The sequence below is a fragment of the Nerophis ophidion genome, linkage group LG03 (genome assembly GCF_033978795.1).
Source record: "Nerophis ophidion isolate RoL-2023_Sa linkage group LG03, RoL_Noph_v1.0, whole genome shotgun sequence".
Lineage (NCBI taxonomy): Eukaryota > Metazoa > Chordata > Actinopteri > Syngnathiformes > Syngnathidae > Nerophis > Nerophis ophidion.
In genome coordinates, this window is record NC_084613.1 from 7972002 (window position 1) to 7985480 (window position 13479).

General features: G+C 39.3%; 1 protein-coding gene across 1 annotated transcript in view; it reads right to left on the bottom strand.

Annotated features, from left to right (window-relative positions):
- slc22a3 (solute carrier family 22 member 3) overlaps positions 1-11757 on the bottom strand; it is a 31383-nt gene extending 19626 nt beyond the window's left edge. Inside the window, exons 1-3 of the mRNA XM_061894152.1 lie at positions 10981-11757; positions 7346-7989; positions 3665-3768 (exon numbers count right to left, since the gene is read on the bottom strand). Of these exons, the coding sequence (XP_061750136.1) occupies positions 3665-3768; positions 7346-7735 (494 nt within the window). The 5' untranslated portion in view covers positions 7736-7989; positions 10981-11757. The remainder of the gene's footprint in view (positions 1-3664; positions 3769-7345; positions 7990-10980) is intronic.
- Positions 11758-13479: the final 1722 nt, after the last annotated feature.

Genomic DNA, 13479 nt, shown 5'->3' on the forward strand with positions numbered 1-13479 from the left:
CGGTTTTCACCTTGGTTGTGAAATTGTGGCCCAGCTCTGTATTCTTTTTGGGAACGGTGTGGGGCGACCGCACCACAGCCACCCCAGCCACCCCAGCCACCCCAGCCACGCTGAGAGAGACCGTGAAAGCGATAAAACATGGCTTCCTGCCGAACCTATGGGAGAACATTCACTCATCGAATCTCTGCGGGGAATGAATCGCTCCCTCCAGGATTTTGCAAAATTCAACCGACTTTGGTCAATCGTCGACGTTTTTAGCCGATCGAATCGTCCTTCCATCAGGTGTACTGGAGGAGAGGCTATGCCAGATAGTTAAACTTAGGACCCAAGGGGATTAGTGCGGTTTTCGCCCTGGTTGTGAAACTGTGGCCCAGGTCTGTATTCCCTTTGGGGACGCTGAGAGAAACCGTGAAGGCGATAAAACATGGCTTCCTGCCGAACCTGTGGGATAACATTCACTCATTGAATCTCTGCGAGGAATGCATGGCTCCCTCCAGGATCTCGCAAAATTCACCCGACTTTGGTCAATCGTCGCCGTTTTTAGCCGATCGAATCGTCCTTCTATCAGGTGTACTGGAGGAGAGGCTATGCCAGATAGTTTAACCAAGGACCTAAGAGGATTAGTGCGGTTTTCGCCCTGGTTGTGAAACTGTGGCCCAAGACTGTATTCTTTTTGGGGACGGTGAGAGAGACCGTGAAGGCGATAAAACCTGGTTTCCTGCCGAACCTGTGGGACAACATTCACTCATTGAATTTCTGCTGGGAATGGATCGCTCCCTCCAGGATTTCGCAAAATTCAACCGACTTTGGTCAATCGTCGACGTTTTTAGCCGATCGAATCGTCCTTCCATCAGGTGTACTGGAGTAGAGGCTATGCCAGATAGTTAAACCTAGGACCCTAGAGGATTAGTGCGGTTTTCGCCCTGGTTGTGAAACTGTGGCCCAGGTTTGTATTATTTTTGGGGACGCTGAGAGAGACCGTGAAGGAGATAAAACATGGCTTCCTGCCGAACCTGTGGGATAACATTCACTCATTCAATCCCTGCGGGGAATGCATGGCTCCCTCCAGGATCTCGCAAAATTCACCCGACTTTGGTCAATCGTCGACGTTTTTAGCCGATCGAATCGTCCTTCCATCAGGTGTACTGGAGGAGAGGCTATGCCAGATAGTTAAACCTAGGACCCTAGAGGATTAGTGCGGTTTTCGCCCCGGTTGTGAGACTGTGGCCCAGGTCTGTATTCTTTTTGGGGACGGTGAGAGAGACCGTGAAGGAGATAAAAAATGGCTTCCTGCCGAACCTGTGGGACAACATTCAGTCATAGAATCTCTGCGGGGAATGGATCGCTCCCTCCAGGAATTCGCAAAATTCAACCGACTTTGGTCAATCATCGACGTTATTAGCCAATCGAATCGTCCTTCTATCAGGTGTACTGGAGTAGAGGCTATGCCAGATAGTTAAACCTAGGACTCTAGAGGATTAGTGCGGTTTTCGCCCTGGTTGTGAAACTGTGGCCCTAATCTATATTCTTTTTGGGGACGGTGAGAGAGACCGTGAAGGCTTCCTGCCGAACCTGTGGGACAACATTCACTCCTTGAGTCTCTGCGAGGAATACATGGCTCCCTCCAGGATTTCGCAAAATTCAACCGACTTTGGTCAATAGTCGCCGTTTTTAGCCGATCGAATCGTCCTTCCATCAGGTGTACTGGAGTAGAGGCTATGCCAAATAGTTTAACCTAGGTCCCAAGGGGATTAGTGCGGTTTTCGCCCTGGTTGTGAGACTGTGGCCCAGGTCTGTATTCTTTTTGGGGACGGTGAGAGAGACCGTGAAGGCGATAAAACCTGGCTTCCTGCCAAACCCGTGGGACAACATTCACTCATTGAATCTCTGCGGGGAATGGATCGCTCCCTCCAGGATTTCGCACAATTCAACAGACTTTGGTCAATCGTCGCCGTTTTTAGCCGATCGAATCGTCCTTCTATCAGGTGTACTGGAGGAGAGGCTATGCCAGATAGTTAAACCTAGGACCCAAGAGGATTAGTGCGGTTTTCGCCCTGGTTGTGAAACTGTGGCCCAGGTCTACATTCTCGGCAGGAGTCTACATGTGCTTTGTGGACTTGTAGAAGGCTTTTGACTGTCGAATTTGTCCCGGCAGCACTTAAATGTCCTTCTATCAGGTGTACTGGAGGGGAAGCAATGCCAGATAGTTAAACTTAGGACCCTGAAGGAGTAGTGTGGTTTTCGCCCTGGTTGTGGAACTGAGGCCCGGGTCTATATTCTTTTTGGGGACGGTGTGGCACAGTTGGGAGAGTGGCAGTGCCAGCAACCTGAGGATTCCTGATTAAATCCCCGCCTACTACCAACCTCGTCACATCCGTTGTGTCCTAGAGCAAGACACTTCACCCCTGCTCCTGATTGATTGATTGATTGATACTTTTATTAGTAGATTGCACAGTACAGTACATATTCCGTATAATTGACCACTAAATGGTAACACCCGAATAAGTTTTTCAACTTGTTTAAGTCGGGGTCCACGTTAATCAATTCATGGGTGGTGGTTAGTTCCTTGCATGGCATACAAGTATAACTCATTCATTTACCTGCAGGATTTCGCAAATTCAATCGGCTTTGCCCAATCGTCAACGTTTTTAGCCGAACTAATTTGTCCTGGTAGCACTTAAATGTCTTTCTGTCACGTGTACTGGAGGGGAGGCTATGTCAGATCATTAAACCTAGGACCCAGAAGGAGTAGCTTGGTTTTCGCCCTTGTTGTGAAACTGTGGACCAGGTCTGTATTCTCGGCAGGAGTCTACATATGCTTTGTGGACTTGTAAACCCTGTAAAATGGTAAATAGGTTGTACTTGTATAGCGCTTTTCTACCGTCAAGGTACTCAAAGCGCTTTGACACTACTTCCACGTTCACCCATTCACACACTGATGGCGGGAGCTACCATGCAAGGCCCTGACCACGATCCATCGGGAGCAAGGGTGAAGTGTCTTACTTAAGGACACGACGGACGTGACGTGGTTGGTAGAAGGTGGGGATTGAACCAGGAACCCTCAGGTTTCTGGCACGGCCACTCTCCCACCTCCGCCACGCCATTCCCACGTGTCCCTCGGCAAGTCCTAGAGAGCACGGCGTATCTGAGCGCTTGATTGTGGTGGTCTGTTCCCTGTTTGATTGGTGTCAGAGCTTGGTCCGCATTGCCGGCAGTGAGTCGGACCAGTTCCCAGAGAGGGTCGAACTCCGCCAGGGCAGTTCTATGTCACCGATTCGGTTCATAACTTTTATGGACATAATTTCTAGGCGCAGTCAGGTCGGTGACATACACAAGCCGGCGGGACAGCGACCACTGCCCACCGAGAACCAGACGATCACCTCCACCCGAACCCCCACAAGTCCGGCCCGCGCAACCCCTGACAAGTCTGCCCCAGACGACGTGCCTTCACGCCCGTTAAAAGAAGGGGCTGGGGACCGGTACTTTTTAGAGGCGGTATAGTACCCAATATGATTTATTAATATTGCGGTAATATACTAGTACCGGTATACCGTACAAGCCCAAGTCCAGCCCTTTTTTAGCCTTCAAAAATCACAAAATAAGTCGGCAAAATCCTCGGGGGATTGTTACATCCCCCCCAAATAATGTTGGAAAGGACACCCACCTGTCTGCCATGAAGCCGGTGATGAACGCTCCAACGAAGAGTCCGCTTGCCAGGATGACTTGATTCAGGTCCGCCAACCAGGATCTCTCACACACCAAGGAGAACTGCAGCGAGGAGAAGACCGGATGTGAAACTGGACCAGGTGGCCCTCCAAATGGGACGTATATCAATCCATAACAAGTTCCTTCCTGTGACTGATCTCCTCGGGCGCAGGTGTCAAACTCAAAGCCATCATTTTATGTGGCCCACGAATGCCTGGAAATAAAGTACTTGATCTTTTCCCACTTAATGTATTTTTTATTTCCAAAAAAATACATGTACTGCATTTGCATATTTTTTGAAGGCGAGCAGTATAAATACCAGCGGACCCGAAGATCTGGCGCCGGAACGTAGTTCTCTGTTTACAGCAAGCTATCGCGTCTCTGGCCCCCTTCTTGGGTACTTGCTCTCTCTCTGTGTGTCGTCCCAGTTCCTGTGTCTTATGTCCTTTGTGTTTCCCGCAGTTCTACCAGTTTTTTCTTTGCAATTAACAGTAATATGGTGTAAAAACAAACAATAAGTTGCAGTTGTGCCAATTTTTTAAATGTAAAATCTACAAAAAGATTTTTACAGAGTGTGTGAAAAATTACACAATCAAATACATAGGCAATTGTTCAATACAGTGATCCTCAAACTGTGGTAAGTGTACCACGAGCAGTACACTGGCTCCATATTCAAACACAGTGTTACTATTCAAACTGTGTGTAATGTTACAGCGGGAACAACCCCCCCCCCCCCCCCATCTTCTGAGATCCTCTCCAAGGTTTCTCAGTCAGCATTGTCACTGGCGTCCCACTGGATGTGAATTCTCCCTGCCCACTGGGTGTGAGTTTTTCTTGCCCTTTTGTGAGTTCTTCCGAGGATGTTGTAGTCGTAATGATTTGTGCAGTCCTTTGAGACATTTGTGATTTAGGGCTGTATAAATAAATATTGATTGATTGATTGACTGATTTTTAATAAATACTTAGGCCTACTACGATACTGTATTTTCATTATGGAGCTACTTTATACTACTGTATGATGCTTATGTTCCTTTTGACTGTACATGTACTGTAAATGTATAATGTATTTGTATTATTCACATGTGAATAATGCTGTATAATACTTTATTTATATTATTCACATGTGAATAATGCCGTATAATAGATTGTATTTATATAATTCACATGTAAATAATGCTGTATAATAGACTGTATTTATATTATTCACATGTGAATATTGCTGCATAATAGACTGTATTTATATATTTACATGTGAATAATGCTGTATAATAGACTATTTTTATATTATTCACATGTGAATAATGCTGTATAATAGACTGTATTTATATTATTCATATGTGAAAAATGCTGTATAATAGACGGTATTTATGTTATTCACATGTGAATAATGCTGTATAATAGACTGTGGTTATGTTATTCACATGAGAATAATGCTGTATAATAGACTGTATTTATGTTATTTACATGTGAATAATGCTGTATAATTGACTGTATTTATGTAATTCACATGTGAATAATGCTGTATAATAGACTGTATTTATATTATTCACATGTGAAAGATGCTGTATAATAGACTATATTTATATTATTCACATGTGAATAATGCTGTATAATAGACTGTACTTATATTATTTACATGTGAATAATGCTGTATAATTGACTGTATTTATGTAATTCACATGTGAATAATGCTGTATAATAGACTATTTTTATATTATTCACATGTGAATAATGCTGTATAATAGACTGTATTTATATTATTCATATGTGAAAAATGCTGTATAATAGACGGTATTTATGTTATTCACATGTGAATAATGCTGTATAATAGACTGTATTTTTGTTATTCACATGTGAAAGATGCTGTATAATAGACTGTATTTATGTTATTTACATGTGACTAATGCTGTAAAATAGACAGTTTTTTTATTATTCACATGTGAATAATGCTGTATAATAGACTGTATTTATGTTATTCACATGTGAATAATGCTGTATAATAGACTGTATTTTGTTATTCACATGTGAAAAATGCTGTATAATAAACTGTACTTATGTTATTTACATGTGAATAATGCTGTATAATAGACTGTATTTATGTTACTCACATGTGTATAATACTGTATAATAGACTGTTTATGTTATTCACGTGTGAATAATGCTGTATAATAGACTGTATTTATGTTATTCACATGTGAATAATGCTGTATAATAGACTGTATTTATATTATTCACATGTGAATGATGCTGTATAATAGACTGTTTTTATATTATTGACATGTGAATAATGCTGTATAATAGACTGTTTATGTTATTCACATGTGAATAATGCTGTATAATAGACTGTTTTTATATTATTGACATGTGAATAATGCTGTATAATAGACTGTTTATGTTATTCACATGTGAATAATGCTGTATAATAGACAGTATTTGTTATTCACATGTGAAAGATGCTGTATAATAGACTATATTTATATTATTCACATGTGAATAATGCTGTATAATACTGTATTTATATTATTTACATGTGAATAATGCTGTATAATTGACTGTATTTATGTAATTCACATGTGAATAATGCTGTATAATAGACTATTTTTATATTATTCACATGTGAATAATGCTGTATAATAGACTGTATTTATATTATTCACATGTGAATAATGCTGTATAATTGACTGTATTTATGTAATTCACATGTGAATAATGCTGTATAATAGACTATTTTTATATTATTCACATGTGAATAATGCTGTATAATAGACTGTATTTATATTATTCATATGTGAAAAATGCTGTATAATAGACGGTATTTTTGTTATTCACATGTGAAATATGCTGTATAATAGACTGTATATATGTTATTTACATGTGACTAATGCTGTAAAATAGACAGTTTTTTTATTATTCACATGTGAATAATGCTGTATAATAGACTGTATTTTGTTATTCACATGTGAAAAATGCTGTATAATAAACTGTACTTATGTTATTTACATGTGAATAATGCTGTATAATAGACTGTATTTATGTTACTCACATGTGTATAATACTGTATAATAGACTGTTTATGTTATTCACGTGTGAATAATGCTGTATAATAGACTGTATTTATGTTATTCACATGTGAATAATGCTGTATAATAGACTGTATTTATATTATTCACATGTGAATGATGCTGTATAATAGACTGTTTTTATATTATTGACATGTGAATAGTGCTGTATAATAGACTGTTTATGTTATTCACATGTGAATAATGCTGTATAATAGACTGTATTTATATTATTCACATGTGAATAATGCTGTATAATAGACTGTTTATGTTATTCACATGTGAATAATGCTGTATAATAGACTGTATTTTTGTTATTCACATGTGAAAAATGCTGTATAATGGACAGTATTTATCTTTTTCACATGTGAATAATGTTGTATAATGGACTGTTTTTATGTTATTCACATGTAAAAAATACGTTAGTGTTTATTGTCTCCTGTATTTTGAGGGAACTGTGGTGCTGAATTTTCGAACTGCGACGTGGCCCTAAATGAGAATGAGTTTGGGGACCACCGTCCTGAGAAGTCAGCTGAGGAACGTAAAGAAGCAAGAAAAGAAAGTGTTGATGACGAGAATACCTCCGTGACAAAAGTGCTGTGACTTTGATCAAAGCTCCATGTTCCCTCACACGGTACCACCAGGGTCCGGTTGGACGGCAGCCAGTCCTCGTCACCGCACCGGTCCTGGCTGGCGCTCCGGTTGAAGTGGAACCTCTCGCAGCGGCTGAAGGACGTCCCCGAGAGCGGCACGGTGACCCGCCTGACCTGGGCCTCAGTCCAGCCGCACGCTTCCCGCAGGATCTCGGCCGTCGGGCCCGCGCACCAGTGATCCGGCGTCTGCCCTAAGAACACCACACCCACCAGGACGAAGGCGAAGGGGATCAAGAGCAGCGAGCCCAGCGCCACCAGTCGCTTCTGGAACGGCCCGAAGTCTCCAACGTGCGCCATGAGCTCGTTCACGTCCGCCATCGCGGCCCAAAGTCCTGAAGTCTGAGGAGACGACTGTTTGCTAGGAAACAATCGGGGGCTCAAAGTCCTGATCAGTCCTTATCAGACTTGAGTTCACTGGTCCTCACTTGGAAAGGAGCCTTCTTAGAATATGTTGTTGTTTTTTTTTTTTTTGCAGAGTCTTTTCTCAAACATTTTTTATTCCAGGACCAGTAAATTGACAGCAGTTGTCTTACAGCAGGGGTGTCCAAACTTTTTCCACTCAGGGCCGCACACTGAAAAATCAAAGCAAGTGGGGCTATTTTGATATGTTTTTTTTTTTTCCAAAAAACAATACAATATACAGTGGGGCAAAAAAGTATTTAGTCAGCAAGTTCTCCCACTTAAAATGATGACAGAGGTCTGTAATTTTCATCATAGGTACACTTCAACTGTGAGAGACGGAATACGAAAAAAAAATCCAGGAATTCACATTGTAGGAATTTTAAATAATTTATTTGTAAATTATGGTGGAAAATAAGTATTTGGTCAACCATTCAAAGGAGGTTTTGGCTCAAAATCTCACGATACATGGCCCCATTCATTCTTTCCTTAACACGGATCCATCGTCCGTTCCCCTTAGCAGAAAAACAGCCCCAAAGCATGATGTTTCCACCCCCATGCTTCACAGTAGGTATGGTGTTCTTGGGATGCAACTCAGTATTCTTCTTCCTCCAAACACGACGAGTTGAGTTTATACCAAAATGGATACATGGATGATACAGCAGAGGATTGGGAGAATGTCATGTGGTCAGATGAAACCAAAATAGAAGTGAAGTGAATTATATTTATATAGCGCTTTTCTCTAGTGACTCAAAGCGCTTTACATAGTGAAACCCAATATCTAAGTTACATTTAAACCAGTGTGGGTGGCACTGGGAGCAGGTGGGTAAAGTGTCTTGCCCAAGGACACAACGGCAGTGACTAGGATGGCGGATGCGGGAATTGAACCTGCAACCCTCAAGTTGCTGGCGCGGCCACTCTACCAACCGAGCTATACCGCCCCAACTTTTTGGTATAAACTCAGGGTTTGGTTTTGTATTAGATGGCAATTTTCACCAGTCCTTATGTGTGTGTAAAATTTGGTGAGTTTTGAAGCATGTTATGGGGGTCAAATTACAGATAGGCGTTTCTGGATGTTGTTGATAAATGGCTTTCGCTTTGCATAGTAGAGCTTTAACTTGCACTTTGAAGCATTTTAAGGGGGTCAAATTACAGCTCGAAGAGGCAAAAATTTAATTTTTTAGGAAAGTTTGTGCAGGGGTTCTTCGAAGGCGCGTAAAATCAAAACCGGAGAAGTAATCAAAACTCTGTGAATAACTTTTAATCAGAAGGGTTCAATCTTGACAAAAGCACTCAGAGGAAATAATGTTTGAAAAAAGGTGACAGGTTTTTACAAAACTTTTATTTTGAAGGGGTAATTTTTAACTTCATGTTAATTTTTGCTGAAGGATGTCAATTATTAAAATGTAGGTCTAAGTGAGACCTACATAGATGTTTTTGTTTCATGTCTTTCCGACATTCCTACTGGAAGTTACAAGCAATTTTGTCTGTGTTTTCTTCCTATGAGCAGTTTTTGATGTGTTTTATTCAAAAATTGTGCTAGAGCGCAATTTTGAGTTTTGGGCTTTGTTTTGTTCATTAGATGGCAATTTTCGCCAGTCCTGATGTGTGTGCCAAGTTTGGTGAGTTTTGAAGCATTTTAAGGGGGTCAAATTACAGCTCAAAGAGGCAAAAATAGCATTTTTTGCGAAAATTTTGCTTTGAATGGGTTTTTGCTAAATTTTTGTTGATTTTTGCCCCTCCTACTGGAAGTTACAAGCAATTTTGTCTGTGTTTTTTTCCTATGAGCAGTTTTTGATGTGTTTTATTCCAAAATTGTGCTAGAGCGCAATTTTGAGTTTTGGGCTTTGTTTTGTTCATTAGATGGCAATTTTCGCCAGTCCTGATGTGTGTGCCAAGTTTGGTGAGTTTCGAAGCATTTTAAGGAAGTCAAATTACAGCTCAAAGAGGCAAAAATAGCATTTTTTTGCGAAAATTTTGCTTTTAATGGGTTTTTGCAAAATTTTTGTTGATTTTTGCCCTTCCTACTGGAAGTTACAAGCAATTTTGTCTGTGTTTTCTTCCTATGAGCAGTTTTTGATGTGTTTTATTCAAAAATTGTGCTAGAGCGCAATTTTGAGTTTTGGGCTTTGTTTTGTTCATTAGATGGCAATTTTCGCCAGTCCTGATGTGTGTGCCAAGTTTGGTGAGTTTCGAAGCATTTTAAGGAAGTCAAATTACAGCTCAAAGAGGCAAAAAAAGCATTTTTTTGCGAAAATTTTGCTTTGAATGGGTTTTTGCAAAATTTTTGTTGATTTTTGCCCTTTCTACTGGAAGTTACAAGCAATTTTGTCTGTGTTTTCTTCCTATGAGCAGTTTTTGATGTGTTTTATTCAAAAATTGCGCTAGAACGCAATTTTGAGTTTTGGGTTTTGTTTTGTTCATTAGATCGCAATTTTCGCCAGTCCTGATGTGTGTGCCAAGTTTGGTGAGTTTTGAAGCTTTTTAAGGGGGTCAAATTACAGCTCAAAGAGGCAAAAATAGCATTTTTTTGCGAAAATTTTGCTTTGAATGGGTTTTTGCAAAATTTTTGTTGATTTTTGCCCTTCCTACTGGAAGTTACAAGCAATTTTGTCTGTGTTTTCTTCCTATGAGCAGTTTTTGATGTGTTTTATTCAAAAATTGTGCTAGAGCGCAATTTTGAGTTTTGGGCTTTGTTTTGTTCATTAGATGGAAAGTTTCGCCAGTCCTGATGTGTGTGCCAAGTTTGGTGAGTTTTGAAGCATTTTAAGGAAGTCAAATTACAGCTCAAAGAGGCAAAAATAGCATTTTTTGCGAAAATTTTGCTTTGAATGGGTTTTTGCAAAATGTTTGTTGATTTTTGCCCTAGAAAGTAAAATTATGAAAGAATAAAACCTTAGAAATTCAATTAGGTCCTCTCTCCCAAAGGGACATCGGTCCCTTATGAAAACATGAAAAAAAACTAAATTAACACCAAAATAAAACAGAATATAAGAGTAACAAAAGTTTTCAAACAGACTATAGTACCGTTTTTGATTCATTAGTACCGGGATACTATACTAGTACCTGTATAGCATACAATGGTATACCTGTCAGAATAATAATATCTAAGTTATCACAAAACATGTTTCAATGAGTCAGACAAAAGCTGACTTTCATCTTACCTGTCAAACGGCTTGTAAAACTCCACTGTGCAGGTTGGGAAGCGACATGAAGGCGTCGGTTTCTTTCTCCTATAGTGATCCACAGGACAATTTTGTCTTGACCTGAGATCTACAAAACAGAGAGGAAGCAGGGCCTGACCCCCCCTCCAGGCAGCTTTTCTTTGAACAGTTTTGTAACCAAAGGCAACGGCTGTTTATGACCCCCCTTCCCTTAGAAACAACTGTTAATCAGGGAAAGTCCAAATAAAAGAGGAGGCGTGTTGGGACTAAAGAGTACAGTCCAGATGTTTCTCCTTAATTGAGCCAAATTAAATTCTATCTCTGTTTAATTCCTTGCTTCTTGTCTTGTTTAATAGTTGTCATCAGTGTTTGAACCTGAAAATCCCGGTACTAGTATAGTACTGGTACCGTACCGGTATACCGTTTCCACCGGCACAGCAGTGGAGATGGTAAGCAGCACCGAGTTCCTGGGAGTGCAGAGAACTGACAATATGACCTGGTCCCTCCCGGACCTCTTGTAAAAAGAGCTCAGCAGTGCATGCACTTTTTTTGCGTAGAAGCAGCACTCCTGTTATATAGATGATCTTTGACTGGGGTTTTAATGCAGTAGGTTCTTAAAGACATGAGCACTCCAGTCATATAGAGGATCTTTGACTCGATTTTCTGCAACTGTTCCTAATAAAACAACAGCACTCCTGTCATATAGAGGATCTTTGACTCGATTTTCTGCAACTGTTCCTAAAAAAAACAACAGCACTCCTGTTATATAGAGGATCTTTGACTACAATGTTTGTAACTTTTACTTTTACAACAGCAGCACTCTTGTCATAGAGGATCTTTGACTGCTGGTGTTTTAATGAAGTCGGTCCTTAAAAAAATCCGCACTCCTGTTGTTATATAGAGGATCTTTGACTGCTGGTGTTTTAATAAAGATGGTCCTAAAAAAAAAAAAGCCGCACTTCTGTCACGTAGATGATCTTTGACTAGAATATTTGTAACTGTTACTTATAAAAACAGCAGCACTCCTGTTGTATAGAAGATCTTTGACTGCTGCTGTTTTAATGAGGTCGGTCCTTAAAAAAATCAGCACTCCTGTTGTTATATAGAGGATCTTTGATTGCTGGTGTTTTAATGAAGTCGGTCCTTAAAAAAAGCAGCACTCCTTTTGTTATATAGAGGATCTTTGACCGCTGGTGTTTTAATGAAGTCGGTCCAAAAAAAAAAAAACAGCACTCCTGTCATATAGATGATCTTTGACTAGAATCTTTGTAACTGTTACTTATAAAAACAGCAGCACTTCTGTCATATAGATGATCTTTGACTAGAATGTTTGTAACTGTTACTTATAAAAACAGGAGCACTTCTGTCGTCTAGAGGATCTTTGACTGCTGCTGTTTTAATGAAGTCGGTCCTTTAAAAAAGTAGCACTCCTGTCATATAAATGATCTTTGACTAGAATGTTTGTAACTGTTACTTATAAAAACAGCAGCACTCCTGTCATATAGATGATCTTTGACTAGAATGTTTGTAACTGTTACTTATAAACACAGCAGCACTCCTGTCATATAGATGATCTTTGACTAGAATGTTTGTAACTGTTACCTATAAAAACAGCAGCACTCCTGTCAAATAGATGATCTTTGACTAGAATGCTTGTAACTGTTACCTATAAAAACAGCAGCACTCCTGTCATATAGATGATCTTTGACTAGAATGTTTGTAACTGTTACTTATAAAAACAGCAGCACTCCTGTCATATAGATGATCTTTGACTAGAATGTTTGTAACTGTTACTTATAAAAACAGCAACACTCCTGTCATATAGATTATCTTTGACTGCTGCTGTTTTAATGAAGTCGGTCCTTTAAAAAAGCAGCACTCCTGTCATATAGCAGATCTTTGACTAGAATGTTTGTTACTTATAAAAACAGCAACACTTCTGTTATGTCGAGGATGTTTGACTGCTGGTGTTTTAATGAAGTCGGTCCTTAAAAAAAGAATCACTCCTGTCATTTAGGTGATCTTTGACAAAAATGTTTGTAACTGTTACTTGTAAAAACAGCAGCACTTTTGTCATGTTATAAAGGATCTTTGACTGCTGCTGTTTTAATGAAGTCGGTCCATAAAAAAAGCAGCACTCCTGTCTTAAAGAGGATCTTTGACCAGAATGTTTGTAATTTATACAAGCAGCAGAACTTGTCATATAGAGGATCCTTTTAGTAGCAATATATATATGTATATACACACACATATATATATATATATATATATATATATATATATATATATATATATATATATATGTGTGTGTGTGTGTGTGTGTGTGTATATACATATATATATAAATATATATATATATATATATATATATACTGTATATATATATATATACAGTATATATATATATATATATATACTGTATATATATATATGCTGTATATATATGTATAAAATTTAAATAAAATATATACAAACACACACACATATAAAAACCCTGTT